This window comes from Gracilinanus agilis, chromosome 6 (assembly GCF_016433145.1).
Source record: "Gracilinanus agilis isolate LMUSP501 chromosome 6, AgileGrace, whole genome shotgun sequence".
NCBI lineage: Eukaryota > Metazoa > Chordata > Mammalia > Didelphimorphia > Didelphidae > Gracilinanus > Gracilinanus agilis.
The window spans coordinates 176,543,406-176,569,482 of NC_058135.1; the positions used below are offsets into that span (position 1 = coordinate 176,543,406).

General features: G+C 36.3%; 1 protein-coding gene across 2 annotated transcripts in view; it reads left to right on the plus strand.

The window, feature by feature from the left end:
- RFC1 (replication factor C subunit 1) overlaps positions 1-26,077 on the plus strand; it is an 88,210-nt gene extending 62,133 nt beyond the window's left edge. Inside the window, exons 10-25 of one of the 2 annotated variants that reach the window (XM_044682399.1) lie at positions 1,084-1,191; positions 4,933-5,112; positions 6,136-6,240; positions 8,151-8,544; positions 9,987-10,096; positions 11,694-11,808; positions 12,536-12,624; positions 12,865-13,002; positions 13,093-13,188; positions 13,319-13,417; positions 13,839-13,993; positions 14,124-14,241; positions 17,358-17,503; positions 20,061-20,274; positions 22,332-22,523; positions 25,434-26,077. In XM_044682399.1, coding sequence (XP_044538334.1) covers positions 1,084-1,191; positions 4,933-5,112; positions 6,136-6,240; positions 8,151-8,544; positions 9,987-10,096; positions 11,694-11,808; positions 12,536-12,624; positions 12,865-13,002; positions 13,093-13,188; positions 13,319-13,417; positions 13,839-13,993; positions 14,124-14,241; positions 17,358-17,503; positions 20,061-20,274; positions 22,332-22,523; positions 25,434-25,532 — 2,358 coding nt within the window. In that variant the 3' untranslated portion in view covers positions 25,533-26,077. The remainder of the gene's footprint in view (positions 1-1,083; positions 1,192-4,932; positions 5,113-6,135; positions 6,241-8,150; positions 8,545-9,986; positions 10,097-11,693; positions 11,809-12,535; positions 12,625-12,864; positions 13,003-13,092; positions 13,189-13,318; positions 13,418-13,838; positions 13,994-14,123; positions 14,242-17,357; positions 17,504-20,060; positions 20,275-22,331; positions 22,524-25,433) is intronic. The other variant, XM_044682400.1, reaches the window with a different exon arrangement.

The window sequence follows — 26,077 nt, forward strand, 5'->3', positions numbered from 1 at the left end:
AGGTCTCTCTGTTTTAGAATGTGCCAGGTGTATCAAGTTCTTAAAGCTTTATATTTTATTCTAATTTTATTAATTGTGTATAGTAAGCAGTTTCTTATGTGACCAAGTTAATTCCTATCAAGAATAATTTATTAGATATCTGTTATATCCAAAGCACAGTGCTTAGGGTTGGAGAAGAAAATAAGAATAATAATATCAGTAGTAATAATAATATGTTGTTGGTCCATATTTATGGATTTCATAATCTGTTTGGGTGAGGCATATGATACGTAAACAAATATGAAACTTCATGTAATAGCTGCAGCAATTATAATGCAGGCTGTATAGGAGTACCATGCATGGTTTGAGGAAGGAAAGATCCTCCAGAAAGGAGCCATCATGGAATCATGACAGGCTTGCAGAAGTTGAGGAGAGTGAGAACTAAAAAAAGGCCATTGTAATTGGCAATTGGGAGATCAGTGGTGATTTTGAGAAATCACCATTTTATTAGACTAGCAAAGATGGAGCGGGTTGAGGTACTGTGGAAATGGAGTCATCATATATAGACAGCTTTGAAGCACCTCTCCTAGCAGGGGTAAAAGCAAAGTAAGTATTACTTCTGGCAATCTGAACTAGTTAGCATCCTCTGCCCATGCTTTCCTGCTTCTGTACCTTTTGTCACTTTATTCTCTGCCTAGAATGCTCACCTGTCCCCTCCCCCTGCCTTTAAAAAGTCTACTATTTCTTTAATGTATAATTCCAAGTTGGCTCTTCCATGAAGCAAATCTCTGATTCTTTAGTTAGGAGTAATCTCTGTCCCTATTTATTCCTTCTCCTTTCTTGCCTTTCATGGCATCACACTAGCCTTGTCTTCCTACCTCTGTCTCTTTTCTTGACCTGTCTTTTTCCATACCCACAAAATTCTTCAGCCCCTCTTATTGTTTTCTCCATGACCATTTCAGCTTTTCTGCAGGTGATTCCCAAACCTATAACTCTAGTTCTGATATCTCTTTTGAATTCCTATACTGAACAAATTGAAATAAACATGAAAATTTTTTCCTTACTAATTGATTTTTCCATCTTTTTCTTATTGCAATCCCAAAGTCTGCAAGTCCTGAAGATACTGAAAAAAAACGTACTAATTACCAGGCTTATCGAAGCTACCTGAATCGAGAGGGTCCTAAAGCTCTAGGCTCTAAGGAGATTCCAAAAGTAAGTAACAGTATGGTTGTAAATAAACTGTGTCCTTTATATCTGTCTCTTCATTCAGTTAAATAGAATAAGAATTTATTGCGTATTATTTATATGCCAGCCATATGTATACCACTTGAAGAAAGATCTATATAAATTATAAGATGCTTAGTTACAACTGAATTTTGATATTTTTCTGTTTTTTTTTTTTACTGAAAATGTGATTATCATTGTCTTTTGTGTGTTGTATATCTCTTACTCTTTAGTAGAAGTTAATATAGTTACTTTGAATTTGTTAAATGAATTATTAAAATCTGTAGCTTCTCAGAGTTGGAAAGTTTACCAGAAGCCATCTCTTCCAGAGGATTTCAATTTGTGGTTTGTGGACTTATTTTTAAAAAAAGTTAATAATTATTTCGGCATAATTGGTGGTTTTTTTTTTTTGTTTTGTTTTTTTTTTGCAATTCTATGTGTTTTATTTTATGCCTTAGAAAATATCATTCTGAGAAAAGGTCTGTAGGCTTTACTAGATTGCAAAAAATAGCCATGACACAAAATAAGTTAAGAATCTGTTACCTAGCCTAAACTATACCTTAGCAGAAATTCCTTATGTAATTCCAGACAAGAGATACCCAAGTCCTCACTTGAATGTCTCTTGTAATTGGGAATCCAGTATCTCTTGAAGCATCTTTATTTTATTTTTGAATAACTGTATATGTTAGGAAGATCTTCCTTACTCAGATCCTGAAATATGTTTTTTTGCAACTTTTTACTTGTTTTCTCAAATTTTGCCTTTCTGGACTCAGAATAAATCTAATTTCTTTTCCCTATGACTGGCTACTCTTGAAACACCTATCATGTTCTTCTGCTAGTCTTCTCCAGGCTAAATATTCCCAGATCCCTTAACAAATGTTTGGATAGCATGGTTTCCAGGTCCGTTTCATTCAGGACTTACTACTTTAGTTTGTCAATATCCTTTCTAAAATATGGCACTCAGAATTGATTGTGTTATTTCAGATGAGGTTCGACTAGAGCTAGAGAACAGTAGAACTATAGCCTCCCCCATTTGATGCTTTATTGTCTTTGTCATATTATTGACTCGCGATGAACTAGCAGATCATTAAAACATAAAAGGGTGTCTATCCCCCACTTTCCCCTCCTAATATATAATATGTTATATAGTCACTATAGTCACACCCCTTCGGTGTTGTACTAGTATGATTTTGAACTCAAGTATAGGGTTTAATCCAATTTCATCTCCAGCAAATTCTAGGTTATCTTGACTTTTTGTGATTTTTGGCTTTCTTTACATGTGTTAGCCACCCTTTCCAGTTATGGTTTAATTGTCAATTTAATAACCATACTATCTCTTCCTTCATTTAAACCTATTAGAGATGAGCTTAACATCATTATCCTGTTTAGATTCATTGTGACATTGGTTAATCAGACTGTAAAATTTGTTGGTGTGAATTAAGTACATTAGTCCATAGCATTCCCCTGATCTGACAGCTAACTATTACAAAGGTAATGTAGTTAGCCTGATGTGATCTGTTCTTGAATGATGAATCCATGTTGGATTTAGTGATCACCGCTTTCCTTCCTAAATCAAACAACAAATTAGACAATTAACTTTCATTAAGTGCTTGTTTCAAAAAAACCCAACCAAACAAAAGAAATACTACAAAACAGAGGTTGGGTGGGTGATGCAGTGGGTGTATAGAGCACCAGGCTTGGAGTCAGAAAGACTGGCCTCAGATATTAGCTGTGTGACTCTAAGCAAGCAAGTCACTTAACCCTGTTTGGCTTTTTAAAAAAAGACTATTAAGTGCCTGCTATAAGACAAAAATGAAATGATTCTTGCTATCACAGTGCTTACATTTTTGTTATGGGAGAAAACACGTAAATATATAAATACAAAGGGAGAGGGTACTAGTAGCTGAAGGGAATAAGGGGGAGTTAGGAAAGTCCTCATTTAGAAATTGACATGAGCTAATCTCCAAAGGAAACTCTACAAACCATTTCATTTTATATTATCTAAAATTTACTAAAGTTTTGAAATTTAAGACATTTTTCTTTCTTCTATCCATTAAAACTTTTCCTATTGTCCATTATTAAAAAAACATTATTGGCTGACCTCAACAATCACATCTGCCAGTTCTGAGATTTGACTTAAATCCACTTGAGACATTTAGGTGCTTTTAACTATCTCTTTATTCTGGAATTCCACCCCTCCCCCACTTTTATTCAAAACTCTATTCAGGTGGCTTTCATTTGGAAGCTCATTCTTTGGTAAAACCATAATTTTAATAAGAATTGAAAGTAATTCTATTTTCATTACATTAGTAGCCTTTGACCTGCTTATCAGCAATTTTATTGGATTGTGACACTTTTAATTGAGCTTCAGTTTCTTACCCTTGTTTCTCTTTTGTATACTTAAAAAAATCTATGGTCCATGAGTTATCAATTTCTCCATTGGACTAGTATGTGTGCCTTTTTGTTACCTTTTCATATTCTTTGTTGGTTTTACAGCTATTTTCATAGAATTAGTAGATTTGTGTTATACTAATATTTTTTATTGCTCCTTGCTTTGCTGTTTTTTTTAATATATACAATGGGGATATTAAGATAAAGGAAATCTCGAAAATACTTAAAACACATTACTTTTTCATCTATAATGGTCTTTTATGCAAGATGCTTTGCAATGGCAGATTTACTCTGATTTAATTTTTTCTCATTTGTGGGAGAGATGACATGAGCTTGTCCAATACAATAAAATTCTTATTTTGCTGCCTGTGACAGACCATTGTAAATCCATCTCAGTTGAGTCTGCAATGGTATGACAACTAGAACTTGTGTCTGATAAGGGAAAGTTGACAGGCCTTTATTACCTCCAGCTGGCAAAAACCAGACAAAGTGCTTTATGTGTAATAATAAATGACAAAATACTGGTGCCTAAGCAGTAAAATATAAGCTAGAATTTAGCTGACCTCTACTTTTTTGGAGAGAATTTATAAAGTTTTGAGGTTAGGTTGTAATGTAGGAAAAAGTAATGGCAAGGTGGTTTGGGCCTTAGATATGACCTTGTCCATTACTCAGAAGAAACTTATAAGATTTGCTGCTATGCTGAAGAACAGGAATCTTATTTAAGAAATGTGGACAGGATTTGTAGAACTAATGTCACAAAGAATTGTATTGGGTTTGACTCTTGGTTTATTTACCTTTTGCATCCAGTGATTTATGTAGTTGTAAAAGTTAAGCTGTAGTTTGTGTCTTTCAAGAATCCTAATTTGGGAGAGTGGATGGCAAGAATGAATGTGTGAAATAGGTAACTTCATCAGGTCTTTTTAATAGTGATGGATATTTGAATTGCAATGCAGATTCTATTTTTTTTAAAATTCCTTACCGTTTGTCTTAGAATCTCTACTGTGTATTGGTTCAAGGCAGAAATGTGGTAATGGGGGTTAAATGACTTGCCCAGGATCACACAGCTTGAAAGTGTCTGATTCTAGATTTGAACCCAGAACTTCCTTGTCTCTAGGTCTGGCTCTCAATCCACTGAATCACCCTGTTGCCCCCAGATTTTTTAATGTTACCTAATATAAAAAGTAATTTATTTTATTCTTTGAAGCAAATTTCTGTCATGCTACTCATGCTAGGGTATCAAATAAAAAAAATTACCTTCTTGTAATTGATAGTCTCCAAGTGTTCCTTTAAAATGCTAACATGTAATTTCCTTTCCTCTTGGAACATTTTGTTTCTCAGGGAGCTGAAAATTGCCTGGAAGGCCTAACATTTGTAATTACAGGAGTCCTGGAATCTATTGAACGAGATGAAGCCAAGTCTCTAATTGAGCGGTATGGGGGAAAAGTAACTGGAAATGTCAGCAAAAAAACAAGTTACCTTGTTATGGGACGTGATAGTGGACAATCCAAAAGTGATAAGGTGTGTACCTTTATGTTTGGGGTAAAATGAAGTAGAATACAGTAAGCATTTTCTGCATCCCACCATTTCTATTGTCCTATTTTCCTTTAGAGAGAAATTCTTTGGTCCACCTTAAAGGCAAGGAAATAATCTTTTCTAGTTGGCTTCCTACTGAAATTTTTTACCTCATTTTCTTATTTACTTGGTGAAGTTAGATTGGCTTTTTATTTTGAGAATTGTCATAGATTTTAAAATTTTCTTCTAGCTATACATTTTCCTCAATATGACACTGTAGTCTCCATTATTATTTATTTGAAGTACAACTCTTGAAAATCTATATTATAATTGAGTTACCCATCTGTATAAGTGGAAAGAGTTTTCAAAATCAAAGTGCCTTACACCAATAATTTTATTAGTGCAGACTTATGGCACACTGCTCATCTCTTTGCCCTTCCAAAGAAAGTGACAGGGAGAGATGGAGAGCATGAGAGAGAGAGAGAGCTACTGAACTGACCTTTACTTATTTTGCCCTTCTCTTTCGGAGTGTGAGGAGGTAATGTAAAGTATTCCTTAGAAGGTGACCCCTTGAGTACCAACAATAAGAGTTTGCGTAAGAGTTTTACAATTTCCAAAGTGTGTTCTATACATGATCTTCATTGTAGCCCTACAAGGTAGTGCAAGTATTATGAGCCTTATTCTGTAGATAAGGACTCTCAGGCTTAGACAGATGAAGGCCCTGGACTCATGGTTACATAGCTGCTGATTGTTAAAAGTTGCTTCTTGAGCCAAATCCAGTGTATTTCTAGTACCTCACCCTTCTTTCTAATAATGTCTCTGTGTTATTGCTAATTCCTATTTGCTAAAAGGACATCCTAATATCCTAATTGCTAAAAGATGAGACTTTTGCATTTATGGTTATTACTCAATGAGGCATCTGAGAATTTGTGTGTATGTGTGTTGTATTAAGTAATTTGGGTTATTTTAGTTTTGAATAGTCTGATGTCAGAGATGCAAGTTAATTAATTTTGATTTTTAATTGTTAAGGCTTTGGCTTTGGGAACAAAAATTATTGATGAAGATGGCCTATTGGATCTCATTCGAACTCTGCCTGGCAAGAAGTCCAAATATGAAATAGCAGTTGAAGCTGAGGTGATTTATTATTCCTTTTTAAGTTCCTGTTTCCAGAATTTCTCGACCTATGACAAACGAGTTTGTCTTAATTTTAACTGTTATTTCCTTCAAAAGTAAAAGCATTGTGTTTTCTATAGAATTAGGGCATGATTTGTTAGCATGTCTGAGAACAAAGGAGGATGTTCTGTATGGCCACCATTTATTTCTCATTTTCTTGGGTGGAATATATTCAAAGCTTCTTGAATAGAAGCTTCTTCATAAGGGGGCTTACAGATCATCTGGTTCAACCTCTTCACTTTACAGAATCAAAAATGGAGGCTCGGACATTTAAAATGCCTTCTTCCTTAGAAAGATTAAGCAACTAAGATCCTGGCTTTAGCGCTTATTCTGCTGAGCAGTCTATAGTACCAATTCTGCCTCTTGTATTTGTCCCTATTGGACTATAGGCTTTTCGAGGCCCTGGTCTTACTTCTAATGTGTTTGCTTTCTCAGCAACTAGCCCTGTGTACATACACCACATCCTGGGCATTTAAAAAATATGCATATAATTCACACTTTTTATAAATTTGCATTAAGCAAATTAAACTCCCCAGCAAAGGGGCTTTGGCTGTGGCTGTGACAGGGACAGTGGTGGACAGTGGCCATAATGCAAATGCAGCCCTGGGCCAGGCCGCCTCTGCTGCAGGCATTAAAGCTACTCTGGCTGCAGGCCAGACCCAGAGCGGAGGAAGGGCAGAGCTCTGTGCAAGGGGAGAGGTCTGCCAAATGGAGAACTGGCTGTATACTGGACAAATGAATGAAATAATTAAAGTTAGATGGTGGGTAAGGAGTGTAGCTCAGCAGTAGTGGGATAATTTGCAGCTCTGATTCTGCCTTAGTGCATCTCTTCAACTTTCTTTACTTATACTGTTCTAATCATCCTGCTCAGAGGGCCTGCCTAATCTCCCAAACCACTCACCAAAACAAAGCAGACACTCAGAGTTCAGGAGCTTGAAGAAGGAAAGGAGGAGTGATATGAAGTGTTCATGGTTTTCATTCCTTACTTTTGTTCATGTTGTTTCCCCCACTTAACACTGAATCAGCCTTTTTAATCTACCTATTCACCCCTTTCTGCCTACAAAAAACCAAGGACATCATGTATAGATATTCAAATACAAGGCATTCGAGGGTAACTTCTAGATGGTAGTCACTTCTGGCCACTGATCTCTTGTTGGATGTTTCTGGGGTTTATCTTTTCCTGTGCTATTGGCAAATTGTCTCGTCTTGATTGTGTTTGGGTGTGGTGTCTAGAAACTCCTTCTTACCGGGGCCAACAAAAGCTGGACAGTTTCCCATGCTAAGAAAAACAAGACCAAAGCTATAAAATGATTTTCACCTAGAATTTTGTTTTCCTTCCATCTTTTTTACCCTCTCCCCTTCTGTCTTTCCATCTTTCTTCCCCCCTCAAACCCACTCCCCCCACAACTTTTCCTCCTTAGATTTGTGAGACTTGGCTTGTGATAAAGGGAAAAAGTAGTGACAAGGTAGCAGGGTCTGTGACTGCTGTTATATTAGTTGGTCATCTTTAAAGCATTAACATTCTTATCTCATCTGATCAAATTTCAGGAAAAATGGAGATAAAACAATATATTTTCCAGTGTGGATGTGTATGAGTGTAAAGACACTGCTATCCTTGCTTTTGAATTTTAAATTAATTAAATTGCTCTAATTTGGAAGAAAATTATGTTTGTGCTTTCATATGTATGTTGAGAGTTTTGTACCATTAGAAAAACATTTTCTCTAATTTTGAAAATGCTTTCACTAGCAACAGAAGACTTTCTTTAAAGATAGTAATGAGCTGGGCACTTTTACTTGTATAAATTATAGAATGGGTATTCTTTCTGCCTTGACATGTTCCTTCTAGAAATGTTCTCTTTTCCAATTTTAAGGTAAAGAAGGAAAAATCAAAATTGGAGAAAACGCCACAAAAAACTGATCAAGGAAAAAGAAAAACTAGCCCAAATAAGAAGGACTCTGAATCTAAAAGGAACAAATTAACTCCCCAAAAAGTCAGTTCTATGAACTCATTCAAAACAGAAACCAGTGAATTTCAAAAGGGCCTGGACTTCAAGCAGGTGGCTGGGGAGAAGAATGTCTTAAAACCAGAGAAATATGTTGCCGACCAAAGCAAAGACAAAGCTGAGGGTTTGCTTTGGGTGGATAAATATAAGCCCACCTCTCTTAAGACCATAATTGGACAACAAGGTGACCAGAGTTGTGCTAACAAACTCTTACGATGGCTCCGCAACTGGCCCAAGAACATGTCTGAAGATAAGAAACATGGTGATTATAAAGCTTAACTTGATATGTGTGTGTGTTGACAGATTTCTTCATGTGTTTGTAGTTAATGTTTCTTCATCAGCACTGGGGATCATAGGATTTAGAACTGAAAAGGGCCTTAAAGATTATCTTGTGTAACCCCTCTACCCCCTTTACCGGTAGGGAAACTGAGCTATTTTGTGACTTGTCTAAGGTCACTCAGATAGTAAGTAGCAGAGCCTGGATTCTAACCCAGGATCTTTGACACTCTCTACTTCCAACTTCCCATCCTTCCCATCCTCTGGTGATCTTTGCACACCGCTGCTAAATTACCCTTCTATGGAGCAGGAGAAATAAAATCCCAGAGGAATGGCACAATAGACTTGATTTCAAATAGGCCTAGAATTGCTTTCTGTCTATGCCTGTTATTACTTTTTAAAAGCAATCTGAAAATTTACTTCATTTCTTTTCCTATGTCCCTTTTGAATAAAGAAGCCAGTGGTTTGTTTGGAGCCAGATGCTTTACTTTTGAAAATGGAAAATAATAGGTCAATTTAATCAGCAGTGTGGTATTAGACTAAGACTGCTATAATCTTTAGATCATAAATGTTCATCATCTTTAAGAGTTAAGCACAGAGGCCCTGTCTTTCTAGAAAGATTTTTGAATACTCCTGAAGCAGGTATCTTGGTACCCATTTTAACCTTGCTGACTTATAGTGAATTAATTCCAAGGTTGATAAATGACTTTGTGATATCTGGGTGGTCAAATGAGTTTGAACTAAGGCAGGAGATATCTTTATAAGTTCAATAATATATAGTTAGTATGACACAGGACTAGATTTAGAATTTTTCTATTTATGTTCTACCTTTTTTTCTATTGATTCAACTTAAATTCTATTTTTAAAGTTGGAAAAATAATAATTATAATGATGTTATCTGGAGAAGGTTTAAAAAATGTTAAGGCCTTGGAAGAACTAATAGTTGGGACATCTGGGTAGCTCAGTGGATAGAGCACCAGGCCTGAAGTTGGGAGGACCTGGGTTCAAACACTTCCTAGCTGTGTGACCCTGGGCAAGTCACTTAACCCCAATTGCCTAGCCATTGCCTCTCTTCTCTCTTAGAATTGTTACTAAGACAGAAGGTAAAGGGTTTAAAAAGAAGAAGAGAATTAATAATCAAATTTCTTATATTTGTTTACATGGGGGGAAATTGCTGTTGCTTATCTAAAATGTGCAAGCTGGTTTTATACATGTCATCAATAATCAATTATTTTTAATTTGTTTCACTTATTCGGTCAGAGGAAAAAGAACTGGTAATAGTTGCTTTGAACAGAAAAGGATTGGCTCAGAATCAGTGTTTCACCATTACCCCTTAGATCTATTCCTTGACTCTTTGGCTTTATGCACAGTCACTCTTAGCATTTACATGGCTGTTTGGATAACATGGTACTATTTTCCCCCCAACAGTTAAAGTTAGTAAATTTGGTGGCAAAGATGATGGTTCCAGTTTTAAAGCAGCCCTGCTCTCAGGTCCTCCAGGAGTTGGCAAAACCACTACTGCTTCTCTGGTGTGTGAGGTAGGTCTTCAAACACAGCTTATTTGGAGCTTTGGGGTAAACATATAGTCAAATTTGCCATGTATGTAGTTTAAAAAAAAATCACTAAGCTTCTAAGGTTTGCTTTGTCTGCATTCTTATTTCCTAGTTATTATCCTTTTCTTCCTGTTAGCCATCAGTATCACATGCATAGGTAAGAAACTTAAGAATTGCCCTGCTGCAAAAACATTGGGTTTATACATATATGCAGATTCTCGCTGATTTTAGGCCCATTGGCTAATTTTCCATTGTGCAACCTGATTTCTTTTTCCTTCTGAGCATATGACTAGCATAGAAAATCTTTTTTTCCTATATTGATTGGACAAAGAGAGAAAACATCTCATGCCTTAGAATTGCAAAACATCATATTCTTCCTTTACCTGCTTATTTCTTTTTTCAATAATTAAATTGTTGGGGGCAGCTGGGTAGCTCAGTGGATTGAGAGCCAGCCAGGCCTAGAGATGGGAGGTCGTAGGTTCAAGTCTGGCCTCAGACAATTCCCAGCTGTGTGACCCTGGGCAAGTCACTTGACCCCCATTGCCTACCCTTACCACTCTTCTGCCTTGGAGCCAATACACAGCATGGGCTCCAAGACCGAAGGTAAGGGTTTAAAAAAAAATGATTGAATTGTTAAAGCTGATAAATTTTATTAAGAAATTTTAGAAGCTAATAAAGTGTGTTAGTGAGATACAATAATTTTATACTCTTTTGAGTGAATAAAATGTCTTTTATGCTTTATTTCAAAGTCATTTTAGTTAAAATCATTGTGCATAGATAATTTATTTGGTAAAGCCTAGAAATAATCTTCCCTTTGGCTCTTGTTTTAGATAAATGATTGATTTCGTGCTTGAGAATCATGAGGTTAGCATGCTTAATTAATTCTTAGGTATTTTGTGAGCCACATTCAATAAAGCTGGTCAGATGAACTCTTCATAGATTTTCCACTATCAGACCTATTAAAATTTCAAGGTCTTATGCTGATCTTTAAATTTAAAAATAACCCCCCTGAAAATACCAAGGTATTCAATGTATGAGGCATATATTTTAAAAACTAAATTGGTATATTAATTATTTTAATATTTAAAGGATTTGTAATTTTACAAGGTTTTCACATTCCTTCTATTTAGGCCGTATTTTCCAATCCATACAGGTTTTGTTAGACATCTTTTCTTAATTGGTAGAAATATAGTCACAGAAACATTAATTATGTCCAAATATAATCACTTATTGGGTAGCTAACTTTATGATTTAGGACCTTTCCAAATTTAAGTAGGCTGTGGCTCAAATGACAGATTCAGGCTGTTGACAGTCTCTTCTGGCTTGATGTTGTACCTATCAGAGTTTCCTTTCTGCTGTTTTCGTCTTTGAAACCCAGGATTCCTGCTTCCCTGGAGTCAGACATGAGGGTAGGACTTTAGTGTATGCTCTCCCATCAAGGGTGAGTGTTAGTTTCATACCAAGACACTCTGAAACTCAAAGTAGCACACTTTTAAAAACAATCTTTTTTATAATTTTTTTTGTCTATGTCAATTTTTTGAGTTAGTATTACAATTATGGTGATTTCTTGTATTTTAATTAGGAATTGGGTTATAGTTATGTGGAACTGAATGCAAGTGACACCCGGAGTAAAAGCAGTTTGAAAGAAATTGTTGCTGAGTCACTGAATAACACTAGCATCAAAGACTTCTGTTCAAGTATGTGCCTTTAGGACTTGTTTTTAATGGGCATGTAAAGATGGGATGTTAGAAACTTGGGATGAGTACTAAAAGGGAAATATCAAATCAAGAAAAATAAATAATTATAGGAAATATTAATCAGTGTTCAGATATGAGTATAACAAAATATGTGATCTCTGGGGTATCTGCTCCATTTCCTGCTATCTACTATTGTACTTTGCAGGAAATTCTGATTGAGGTTCAAAATGTTCCTTTTTTGCAAAGTACTTGGGGAAAATGGAAGTGGTAACTTCGAAAACCTTATACATAACTAAAAGGGAGCTTGGGAGTACTTCTACAATAGAACAAAGAAATAAAAGACATAATAGGAATCAAGATGCCCACACTAGGAATTAAACATGCGTTTTTAGGATCATAGAGTTTTATTAAATTAAATTAAAACCATGTAACTTAATCTTTAAAGCAGTTTTTCTTAAAATCCTTACCTTCTCTCTTAGAATTGATACAAAGTAAGGGTTCCTAGGCAGAAGAGCAGTAAGAGCTAGGCAGTTGAGGTTAAGTGACTTGCTCAGTCACACAGTTAAGAAATGAGCAAAACCACATTTGAACCCAGGTTCTCCTAGACTCCAGCCCTGGCCCTCTATAGACTGAGCTACCTAACTGCTCCTTTAAAGCAATTTTTGAATAATCAGACCTTATTGTCTTTTGTATATTTGTCTGATTTTGTTTGTTATCACTGAATTAGGTGCAGCTCATTCAGGAGGCACAAAACATGCTCTGATAATGGATGAAGTAGATGGAATGGCAGGCACTGAAGATAGAGGAGGAATTCAGGTAATAGGATCCTTACATGTTTGCAATCTTATTTTTCATTTAGTTGTACTTTTCATGTTTAAAGAGCAGGTTTTTTTTCCTCTTCTATAACTGCTCAGATATGGAAGTTGTATTGATTAAAAAAATGTATATTTTCTAAAGTAGAAGAAAGTGAACTATATTTTTTAATATAAAAATATGGCTTTTGTTCTTTTTTAAATTTTTCTGTGTTAATTTTGGTCCTGTAAACTTGCTTTTTAGGAACTAATTGGCCTGATCAAACACACAAAAATACCTATTATTTGTATGTGTAATGATCGAAACCATCCAAAGATACGTTCTTTAGTTCATTATTGCTTTGATCTTCGATTTCAAAGACCTCGGATTGAACAGATTAAGGTACAAAGATCATTTCTTTTTCAGGTACATAGTTGATTAAAGATGTTTGTTGTTGCATTTTTGAAATCTTATTTTCTATATCATTTTCAGGGTGCTATGATGTCTGTTGCATTTAAAGAGGGTTTAAAGATCCCTCCTCCAGCAATGAATGAAATAATCTTGGCAGCAAATCATGATATTCGACAGGTATGTTCTATTTTATGTTGCAGATTTCATAATATAACATTGGTGGTGATTTGCTCAGTTGTGATCACCATCACTTTAGAGTGTATTTTCTCTTTGCTGATTACTTACTTGCCTTGTTTGTGAATTTTAGGTTTTACATAATCTTAGTATGTGGTGTGCAGAAAATAAAGCCCTAACCTATGACCAAGCTAAAACTGATTCCAGCAGGGCTAAAAAAGATATCAAACTGGTAAGAAAAACTTTTTATTTCTTAGTTGCCCTTTGACTTGACAGTGTTTCTCTCTATTAATAAATAGTAGAAATAATAGAAGAAATTTAGGCATCATGTTTATTTGTGAACTTACCAATTCTATGGATAGATGGAAGGGAATTAGGAAAATTATAATGTTTTCATTGATTAAGGAGATAATTAGCTACCAAACATGTTGCAAATATAAAATACAAATAATTTTCAATACAGAGTAAATATTGTTCAATAGGTATGAATTTTGAAGTATCCTCTCAATCATACTTTATCTTATAAGTGATCTGGTTGGGATGAATCTGAGTTATCTAAGTTGATTTAGATACTTACCTTTTTAAAGTTTATTTCATCTCATCATCATTATTGATCTATGGTAGTATTGTAATAGTATATTCTTGCATTGTAGGGCCCATTTGATGTTGCCCGGAAAGTGTTTGCTGCTGGGGAAGAGACTGCTCATATGTCACTTGTGGACAAATCTGATCTCTTCTTCCATGATTACTCCATAGCACCTCTTTTTGTCCAGGAAAACTACTTACATGTAAAACCTGCTGCTGCAGGGTCAGTATTTCAAAGTAATGAGAAAGATGGAATTGTTCACATGCAAAGCATCTTTGAAGGGCCCAGAGCTTATGAAGGGCCTGCATTTTAGGGGATATTTATAGTAATGAAAACTTGTTCTTTCCTGCAGAGGGGACATGAAAAAACACTTGATGCTTTTGAGCAGAGCAGCAGATAGTATATGTGATGGTGACTTAGTAGATCGACAGATTCGGAGTAAACAAAACTGGAACCTTCTGCCAACACAGGTAGGTATGTTGCTACCCTTAAAATGCATAAAGGTATTTAGCATAGATGGTAACTAGTAGCTTTTAGATGTTGGCAAGTTTTGAGAATGCCAGATAAACTTTATGAGTTACATGGGGTTTTTCGAACGGGGCTTATCTAGGTTATGTTTTGCCATAAACTAAAATATTTTCTTTTCAGTGATTCCTTTCATACCAGACTATCTTCTAAAAGTACTTTTGCCCTTAAATGTGTTGGTTCTGTGTATTCTGAGAACAGACAAAAAAAAGGAATGGTAAATAATAGTTTCTGACTGTGACTCAGATACGAATAGAAAAGGTTTCATTCAGCTTATTACTTTGAGAATACACTTCTGATTAGGTTCTCAACTTCTTAGAAACAAGAAGCTAAACCAAATAACCTTTCTTTGAATTTTTTCTGATAGTGTTATAGTTCTAAATGAAATCTTCTTTGGCAATGGTTCTTAAGAGAAGTACCTATACATAGGAAGATTTTGAGAGGATTTTTTTTTCCTTCTGCTATTTAAAATGACAGCTTTTAAAAAATCATCGTGGTGTATTTAGGTTGATCTCAGTACTAGAGGGTTGGTCACTTAGTGATGAATTTTTTTCTTTTCACTCAGCAGATCATCTTGGGATGTTGGGCTTCTGTTCTAGAGAATTTCATGAATTAAGGTAGACCTTGAGGGACTACAACTGGATAGAAAAATATGGGAAATGTATTGGTCTCCCTCACATTCCCCCCACCCCCCCAGCTTGAGATGATCCTGTTCACAAGTCTTATCATACTCCTCTGCTGTGTTATTTATGAATTTGTTGATTTTTGTTTCCTGTGTAAGTAAACCCCAGAAAACTAAAACAAAGCTTAAACAAACCTACTTCTAAGAAATGGCCAGCTCATGTAAATGTTCAGGTGTGCGGAGGGAGTGCCCACTCACATGTTTAACAATACAGTCCTTGTAAAGGTTTGGAACTGAAGTATTCTGGTTGGTTATTTTACTTAAATCTGGGTGTTAGCAACCTTTTAGGAATGGAATCCTTAGTTGTTGACATGTGTGGTAGTTGTGTTGCTATTGAAGTCTGCAATAAAAAGGCCTCATCTGATCTTTCCCCTCTAAGAGATTCATTTGGGCCAAGTTAGTTAATCAGCCTCTCTTTGAAAATGAAAGTACTTTGAGAAGGGATGCAGGGTCAGAGATTTAGATCTGGAAGAGACCTTAGAAGACATTGCAGACCTTTTACAGGTCAGGAAACTAAAGCCCAGGGAACCAAGGGCCTTGTTTCAGGTAGGACTTAGCAGTCAGAATTCTATACTCCAGATAGCAATGTTCTTTCTATTGTAATATGCTGCCTTTTAGTTAAACCTCTTAGTCATTTCCACATTACCATGAATTACTTTGATTCTATCTTCCTCTTAGCTGAGAGGGCTCCCTTGAAGAAGTAGTAGATTTGATTTCATTAGGAGAGGGCAGGTCTGTGTTGGGTATCCTAGTGGGATAGCTTTGGCTATCATTAGGATATTGGACACAGGAGAGGAATACAGAGGTAGGAATATGCCAAAAATTAGCCTTGTACCATTTAGCACTTTTAATTAATAATTTTTAAAAAGCAACCCTACCTACTTTTTAATCTGTACTAATAATTTGGCACACATTTTCTTTCTTTTTTTTTTTTTTTTTAACCCTTACCTTCCGTCTTAAAATCAACTTTGTGTATTGTTTCCAAGAAGAAGAGGGGTAAAGGCTAGGCAGTGGGGGGTTAAGTGACTTGCCCAAAGTTACATAGCAAGGAAGTGTACGAAACCAGATTTGAGCCCAGGACCTCCTTTCTCTAGTCTTGGCTCTCAATATACTGAGTCACCAAGCTGTAATCTTTGAGTCTCACAACCGGCACCCACCAATTAATTAATTAATTAATTGGATTAGATTTTGAATCCATACCTTCCTTAGAATCAATATTATGTATTGGTTCTGAGGCAGAAGAGTTACGGTAAGGGCTAGGCAATGGGGTTAAGTGACTTGCCCAGGGTCACACAACTAGGAAGTATCTAAGACCAGATTTGAACCTAGGACCTCCTGTCTCTAGACTTGGCTCTCAATCCACTGAGCCACCCAGCTGCCCCCCTGGCACCTTTTTAAAGAAAGGGGTACCAAGGCTCAGAAAATTTGAGTTATTTTTGGTTACATAGTTAGGTAGTAAGTGCTGCAGGTAGATAGCATTTGAAATTTTCTCTTTTGATTTCAAGGTCTATGGTGTAATGGTGCATAGTGTAATGGATAGATCACAAGAATTCAGTTTTGGAAAACTTTGGTTTGAATTCTGTCCCAGACATTTACCAGCTCTGAACCCTAAGCAACCCTACCTACTTGTTATTAGAAATGGTTTATTGGGGCAGCTGGATGGCTCAGTGGATTGAGAGCCAAGTCTAGAGACAGAAGGTCCTAGGTTCAGGTCTGGCCTCAGACACTTCCTAGCTGTGTGACCCTGGGCAAGTCACTTAACTCCCATTGCCTAGCCCTGTAACAAAATTAAAAATAATTAATATAGAAGGATATATATAAAAAAGATATTAGGGCTTAAAAATAATTTTAAAAAGTTTAAAAAAATGGTTTATTAAAGGTCTATGTCAGTTGTATTTTTGTTAATAAATATTACATTTTGTTAATAAATAAAAAATAAAGCTTATCATCTATAATCAACATTAATTGCTAGGATCAACTTGACTATCTCATTTGCCTTCTGACCATTACTCTGTGAGGGCTATGAATAAAGACTAATTAAAAAAACATAATCAGGAAGGCTCATTGGCTTCCAAAGAAATCCCATAATACGTTCAAATCCAAGTCTCTTGTTTAGATTACCTTTGCCAACACTTTTGACTATTAGTGTTGATGATTCAGTAAAATTTATATCTGTTCAAAAACTAGAAGTTAATTATCTTTTGTGATCGAGGTCCAACTTTTTTGTTTTTCTTTTTAATTTTGTGAATGTTCAGTTTAATTAAAAAAAATTAGATTCTGTGAAAGGAAAGAAACTTCTTTTATCTTTTCATTAACATGCCTAAGTGTGACACATTTGGAATTTTGTTCAATCTGAAGTAATTTTCTTTGACTTTTCAGGCCATTTATTCTAGTGTTCTTCCTGGAGAGTTGATGAGAGGTTACATGACCCAGTTTCCTTCTTTCCCAAGTTGGTTGGGAAAATTCTCATCTACAGGCAAACATGATCGCATTGTTCAAGAATTAGCATTACACATGAGTCTTGAGTAAGTATAACCATTAGATACAACTATAAAAAGGGACAGTAGTCTACTTTGAAGCTTACTGTCTTGGCAGAGGAGGTAAGATGTAAGGTATACACACAAGTCATTCAGTTTTGTATTTGAAGTATGAGACACATACAAAGCTTTGGAGACGTTTAATTTATCAGCAAGAATTGGTAGCAATGTCTTAGCTATGGTATTTAAAATTTTTTAACATGCTTGAATATGTCTTACTCTCTTGTAGAAGATACTTTTAGCTGTATTTATGAGGACATTAGCTGTAAGGAAGTTACTCAGATGATTAGAAATGAATCTTTTTAAAGAATACAGGTAGAGGAAGACATTTATATGTTGTATTTTCATTAAGGATAAAAGCTTAGAAAGAGAGGTGTGTGTGTATGAGGTGGAAACACATTATTGATAATTTACCTTAAAACATTGAGAGGAAACTGAGCCACCCTAAGGAAACTCTATTTTAAAACCCAGATCTATTTCTGGCTTCTGGTTGAAATTGATTTGATATTACCAACGACTTCATCACCAAAGCCAGAAGTCCTTTGCTCTTTGGGAAATAAAGTCTCTTTCTGCTCTTTTTTCCCAGAAGGAAATTTTGGCTTCCTATTCTCCCCTGTCTTTTTACTTTGTTCCATCTGACCTATTTTCTTTGTAGTTCATATCCTGAATACTCTGTTCTTCCATCTTTTTCTAGTTTTTTTTCTGAGTTGAACTAAAAGACTTTAACTCTATCATTCATTGGGTTCAGAAATCTCAGTCTTGTCATCCTGCTACTCAGTGTTGTTTCTAATTTTAGCTCCTTATTTGCATTAGTTTCTTAGTCTTTTTCAGATCTGTCCTTTCTCTCTTTGTTCATAACCCTCCTTTATTACTTTTCCCCACTTCTAAAACCCCCCAAAAGGGCAGCCATTTGAGAGCTCCTTTGTCACATCAATTCCCCCTCCCCCCACTCGTGAACATCCTTAGCAAGACTCATTACTTTTGGCCTCAGCTATTGCAGTAACTTTCGAATTGGTTTCCTTGCCTGAAGCCTCTCCCGACTCCAACCCATCTCCTTAGATAAAAAAATAACTTTCTCAAAGTTCAGGCCTGATCATGTAATTCTGCTGATACTTCCTCCCTCCCCGCCATTCACTCTAGACTCCAGTGCTTGCCTCTCAGATAGAAAGTCCTGCCATTAAAAGCCCTTTCTGTGTTTCTCTTCTTTCCTTCCCTCTATGCACTCTGTAAGCCAAGTACATTGGCTTTCTTGCTGTTTCTCACATGCAACACTCTACATCGTAACTCCATTCTTTTCATTGGTTTGTTCCTGAATATTTAGAATGCTTTTCCTCTTTACTCCCACCTCTTGGCTTCCCTTCAAGATTCAATTCGGTTTCCAACTTCTTAAAGAGGCTTTTCTAGTTTGGTCATTATGGGGTCCCTCCTCCCAATCCCTACTTGGGCCTTCTCTCTGAGATTACTTTCATTTATACTGCTTATATTTTATACATGCATAGCATTTTTGACATGTCTCACCCACTAGATTGTGAACTTGAGATCAGGGACAGTATTTTTGACTTTATTTCTCCAGTGCTTATTATAGTGCCTGTCACTATTTCTCCCATTCAGCCTTTCTCTAGCTGGAACCCTTTTACCTGCATTTATAGTAGACATTGGTATATTATCATCAACACATGTTAGTGTCTGTACTTTAGGAAGAATAAAATGTACTGTATGTTCTTGGCAAGTCATTCAGTTCTCTTGTTCTCATTTTTTCCATCTGTGAAATAAAAAGGGCTATAGATAAGTTGAAGATTAATTAGAACATTTTAGTTATTCTCTCATTTCCCTATATTCTGGGAGGAAAGGACTATTGGGATAGGACAAAGAAGACTTCTTCTGGTTATATCCTATTTTTAAGGCCATGGTAGCTTTCTAGGTTTAACAGATAAAAGTGTTTTTTACTTCCCTGTTGCTGTCACCTAGCTAGTTTAAGTTCCATCTGTCTATGCAGAAATGTCTTGTGTAATCCAGAGGAAATCCTGGTTCACAACCTAAAAATTTCAGAGCCAAAGCCCTGGTGATCTCCTTACCAAAAGTCAGAAACCAAGAAATGTCAGATATTTATGGTAGAAGTGGATGTTGGAAAAGAGAATTATAGGTGATGCCTCTGATTTTTATGTTTTGGGGATTGGGAAGTATTTTTGTCAACCACACCAAAATATAGGCCCAATTATTAAAATTTAGAAATTGCTGCCATAGCCTTGAGATTAGATAATGGTAGAAGCCAAAGCCATATTTTGAGTTCATCTCTTTATTAAAGCAAATTTTCTGGGTACTATGGTTATATTTGTAAATAATATTTCCATAACTAGTTATAGCTAGAAAACTGGAAATCTTTTTGTAACACAGTACTGGTTTGTACAACATAACCTATAGTAGATGAGAAAAAATTATTTGTTGAATTTGAATTGAATCACTGTCTGATTAATACAATTTAAAACTTAAGTTGGTCATTTTATAAAACTGACCTAGTTAATATATTTTCTTATTTTTGGTAAAGAACTCACTCTAGCAAAAGAACTGTCAACCTGGATTACCTTTCACACATGCGGGATGCACTTGTTCTTCCTTTGACAATGCATGGAACAGAAGGTGTACAGAATGTTGTTGACCTCATGGATACATATCATCTCATGAGAGAAGACTTTGAAAATATCATGGAAATAAGTATTTGGGGAGGCAAACCGAGTTCCTTTTCTAAATTGGATCCCAAGGTAAAATTCACAACTATTCTTACTTCTGTTAAATGCATTTCCATTCATCACATAAGTGCATAAATAAAATTCAGCACTTAGCAGTATTTGGGAATCTTGCCTCCTTCATTATTAAACCAAAGCTACCAAATACTCTGGGAGGATTGAGTACATTTTACAGTCATACTAGCGATTTGATGTAATGGAAAGAATGTGAAACTAAAAAGCAACCCCTGCCCCCCCTTCCCTTTTTAAACCTTTACCTTCTGTCTTGTGTATTGGTTCCAAGGCAGAAGAGCAGTAAGGCCGAGGCACTGGGGGTTAAGTGATGTGTCCAGGATCACATAGCTAGGAAGTATCTGAGGCCAGGTTTGAACCCAGGATCTCCTGTGTCTAGTCTTAGCCTTCAGTCTGTGGAGTCATTTGGCTGCCCCCAATCCTAGTTTCTAAAAAGAAACATAGCCAGTCAGGTCATATCTGATGTATACATTTCTGGGTACCATATTTAAACATGGATAAGCTGGGCCACATTCAGAGGAGGAAATGACTAAGGAGAGTGAGGGGGATAGAAATCATGCCATGCCAGGATTAGTTATAGGAAATGAAATGGATATAAACTGTAGGGAATAATAGTTGTAGTCAAGTGTTTGAAGGGCTTTCACCTGAGAAAAGAATTCCACTACTTGGTGTTAGAGGGCAGAAATAGGAACAATGAGGAGAAGTTGTGAAGAGGCATATTTAGGTTGTAATTATTAGGAACAATTTCTAAACAACCAGAGGAATATCCCACAGCGGGATGGGCGTCCTCTAGAAGTTTTGAGTCTCACTGTTCAGGTGGTGCTTCAGTTGTTATCAGTTAGGAGTATGATAGATTGGTTTCTGCCCGACTTCCTGCTGAACGAGGTGATGACCTGTGCCCTTTGTTAACTCAGATATTCGAGAATTCTTTTTTAATGTGAAAAAATTGAAATGATGCCAGAAGAATTATATGATAGTCTTACCATACAAAACCTATCTGTTTCAGCATTGATTTTTCTTGTATTACACTCTGGATGGTGCTGTTTTGCTTATTGCAACATTTTGACATTTTATTTTTACTGTCCTAGAACTTCATTGTGATTTTTCAGAGGAACAAATCTGTGATCAATAGCCAATAAGAAAAAAATGCTCTAAATGACAATTAGAGAAATGCAAATTAAAGCTACTTAAGATTCTACCTCTGTCTCATCAGATTGGCAATGTTGATAAAAAAGAACAATGCTGAACAGACTATGGGGGTAATCTGATACATTAATGTGGCATAGGAGTTGTGAATTCTGGAAAATAATTTGTAACTCTACCCCTAACCCCCACTCAAATAGTTAAACTATGTGTCCTTTAATGCTATGTAATAATGCCACTACTAGGTCTAATATGCCAAAGAATTAAAGAAAAAGGAAAAAGACAAATATATACAAAGTAATATTAGTTCTTTTTATTGTGGAAAAGATCTGAAACTAAAGGGGCACTTATTAATCGAATACATGAATGCGATAGAATAATATGTCTTTGATCTAAGAAGTGATGAAAGGGAAAGTTTCTGAGAATGCTGGGAATTTGTATATGAAAATGTTACAGATTAAAGTGAATGGAATCAGGAAAACAATTTCTGTAATGACAATAACATTACAAATAATTTTGGAAAGGTTTAAGAATTCTCAGTGCAGTGACCAACTTAGTTCAGAGTATTCAGGAATCCTCCTGACAGAGAAGTGATTAATTCAAGGTGGAGGTTGAGAAATATATTTTCAAATTGGTCACACCTGGCAATTTGTTTGGCTTGACTATAGTTATTTCTTATAAAGGTTTTGTTTTTCTTCCTTTTTCAAATAAAGGAGGGCTAGTGAGGGGCAAGGACAGAGAGTGGAATTTTTGCTAATTAGGAAATTTTTTAAAAAAATTCCAGACCAATCAGTGTATTTATTAAAAGTGACTTTAAAAGTACTTCAGAAAACTTTCTTTGTGCTGCTTTGCCTTGAAATCAGTTCCAAGAAGCATTTGAGACCCCAGTTCTTTTTCTCTCTGCTTATTCCTTACAGGTGAAGGCAGCCTTCACACGAGGCTACAATAAAGAGGTACACCTCACACCATATTCAATTCAAGTAACAAAGATGTCTAAACAAATTGGAATCCCATCTTTGAGTTCAGAATATAATGATGAGTTAAATGAAGACGAATCCCAGTCTGATGAAAAGGACCAAGACGGTATTGAAACTGATGCGATGATTAAGGTAATTTTTAATGTTTAATACAATTATATGCTGTAATTTTTAAATAGAAGCTATGATTTCATTGGTGTCAGATGCTCCTGGGAGGAACTTCCCTTGCCGGGGCAGATTGGCATTGCCCAGGATGCTGAGAGGAACCGTGGTCACACACCGAGCCTGGGCTTCACCTCATGTTGTCTTGACTTGTAGCTCAGCCCTCTCCGTTATACAGCTTCACACCGTGTACTGAGTGTTTGGGGATACATGTAACTATTAGTGGAAAAAGAGCATTCTCCTCTTGGTCGTTCTTTTTTCTCTTTTCTTCCTATTAGACAAAAGAGGACTTTTTTTGCTCTTTAATGGCTTTAGGAGAGGGATGTGTGATGGCAGGTGTCGCCAGGACTGCCCTACCCAGGACCTGAAAAGTGGGAACAGGTTTCCACCACTTGAATCAGGAGGATGGGGGGGGTGCCCTAAAACTTAAAATTTTTTCCTTTAAAATTAAAACTTAAAAAAGAATACCCTTACCATATGTCTTCAAATGAATACTAAGTATCAGTGTTACTGTCAGGCTAGGTTTGAAACCAGGCGTGGGGCTCTATCCACTGAGACACCCTGCTGCCTCAGTTTTTTTTTTTTTTTTAAATTTTAAACATTAATATTCATTTTTAACATGGTTACATGATTCATGCTCCTACTTTCCCCTTCACCCCCCGCATTCCCCCCACCCATGGCCGATACACATTTCTGCCCCAGTTTTAAAAAAAATTTACATGCTCTTATAATCTTTGATTCCACGGCCTCTTTTCCTTCAGTTGAAATACAAAAGAAAAAAACCCAGACTAGAAAATAACCCCTCCATTGTTAATATTCATAATCTAGTCAAGCAAATTCCTACATTGGCCCTGCCCCCCCAAACGGAGTAATGATTAAAAGACTGGAAAGAGGGGGTATGTTGCTAGGTGGCTCAGTGCGTTGAGAGCCAGGCCTAGAGACGGAAAGTCCTGGGTTCACATCTGGCCTCAGACACTTCCCAGCTGTGTGACCCTGGGCAAGTCACTTAACCTCTACTGCCAAGCCCTTACTGCTCTTCTGCCTTGGAACTAATACACGGTATTGACTCTTAAGATGGAAGGTAAGGGTTTAAAAACAAAAAAGGCTGGAAGGTAGATTGCCCTTGTATGTGCAGGTAGCAAGGATCTAGGGTGGAAAGGGGCCTGGTTTCCATGACCTCTCCTTCCCTCTCCCCCCCAGCATCCTGCCCCAGCACTGCACTGTTTACCCCTCTGCTCTCACCCTCCCTTCAGGATCCTCAGTTCTGAAACACCTCGTCACCCCGGAAGCTGCAGGCTTCATCCTTTCAGCCTTATTCCTGGACGTCTTCCTCTTCCTCACTCCACACTCTGCCCCCTTCTGCCCCGCCATGTCACCTAGCTCTGGCCTTCCTTCCTAGTCCTGAACTTTGAGCGACTTAACCAGCCCCGTATTCGGGCTCTGTTCCCTTTAGTTCATCTTTTTATCGTTCATGCCTGGCCCCACTGCTGGCATCCGGCATGCCGGGCCCCAGCTCTCCTGGGCCTCACCTCAGACTGAGCCTGCCCTCCCCTCTGGCTTCCTCCATCTCCTTCCTCCAGTTTGGGTCAATTTTCTGTTTGCATGAGAGGGGAAGCAAGCTGTTCAATGGGCATTTTTCTAATTATTAGTCATTTGGAGTGTATTTTCACATTTATAGTATTCAGTTCTTTTGAAAATGATTCCTATGCTTTGACTACCTGCACTGAGTAGAGAATGGCTTTGGTCTTTTGTGTTTGTGTGAGTTTCCTATATTTTTTTGTTGGAATTCTTTCAGATTTGGTACAAATGTTTTCCCCCACTCAACAATTGCTCTTATTATATCTTCATTGATTTTTTTTTTTTATATAAAAGCTTTTACATTTTATATAATTAAGATTGTCTATTTCGTGTTATATAATACTCTATCGCTTTTTTTGCTTAATACTTCTCCTTTGTAGCTAATAGCTTGGAAAGGGACCTCCTTTTGTCCTCTAATTCTGTCCTTGGGATTGCTTGGAAGTTTTTTATTATGATGGTTTTTTCCCATTGATTCTCTGGCGAATTTTTTCAAAGTGCAATAATATGTCATTTTCAGCTAAGCATAATTTCATTGCCTCCTTGATAGTGTTTATAGTTTTAATTTTCTTTTGTGTTATTAGCATCTAGTACTATATCAAATAAAGTGTGAAGGAGAGAGGGCATCCTTGCTTTGCTTGCGTTTTGTATTGGGAAAATGCCTAGAATTGTACATTACAAATAATGATAGGTCTTGGCTTTATATACATATATAAAATGAGGCTGCTAGGAGGCCCAGTGGATAGACTATTACCCTTAAGCATCAGGAAGACCTGAGTTCACATCCTGCCTTAGGCACTTAACTATCTCTCTTACCCTAGACAAGTCACTGAAGCTCCCTCAGCTCAAATTTTTAAGTTACCTCTCCCACATGTGAAGATCATAGGATATGTCAGATATAATATGCTTTACAAACTATATAATTATTATTATGAATTATATATATTAAAACTGTATAAATGTAAGCCATATGCCTTTGATCCATTTAAAAGGAACCATCACCTCTATGCTTCTGAGGATTTATAATGTAAATAAATGCTATAGCTTAGCAAAGGGCTTTTTGGCTTCTGTTGAAACAATCATGTGGATTCTGCTCTTTATAAATCATGCTAATTATTTTATTATTGTTGTTACCATTGAATCCCTGGTATGAATCCAGCTTGATCACAGTGAATTTTTTGGAGTCTGATGTGGTTGCCTACAAAATAGATCAGATTTGATTTACCTTGACATAAGCTTAATTACAAATTACAAATTGACTATAAATCTGATGTGGTAATCCTATGTACATGTATTTTTTCTCAGCAGAAAAGGACACAATCTTCAAAGGCTTCAAAACTGGAAAAAGAGACAGAAAACAAAAAAGCAAAGGGGAAAAGTTCAAAAAAAACCCAAGTAAATTGAATTATCCCATATATTCAACTACTCTGTAATAACTATTTATGGTTGGAGCTTCTGGAAAAAGCCTTGTAGTGATCAGAAGAACTGTGGTTTGGTAGTAATGGAAGTGTTTGATGATCCCATTATTCAGAGACCTATGACACAACTAGAAGGGTTTAACCAGTTGGCTAAAAATGCTCCTCTTATAGAGGGTGGTTTGACTGCTTGTTCTTCCACTTTTCAATGGCAACGTAATTACATCACTGTGCTTCAAAGCTAACATGTAAAATTCTTAGAAAATTCAGGCTTTGGGGGAAGATTTTAGTAGTCAAATATTAACACGCTTAGGTTCAGCAATAACACATAGTAACTTTTTCAGGCTTCAGAATGGATTGTATCATACACAGTAGCCTTCATAGGGCTAGTGTGTGTGTCTCTCTTTTTTTTTTTTAAACAACTAGTTACTATTATGTGGCGAAATTTTGTAAATAGAACGTAATGAAAAACCACTTCTCAGATGTGGGTATTTCTTTTGTATATTGTCAAATATGTCACAGAAATCTGCAATA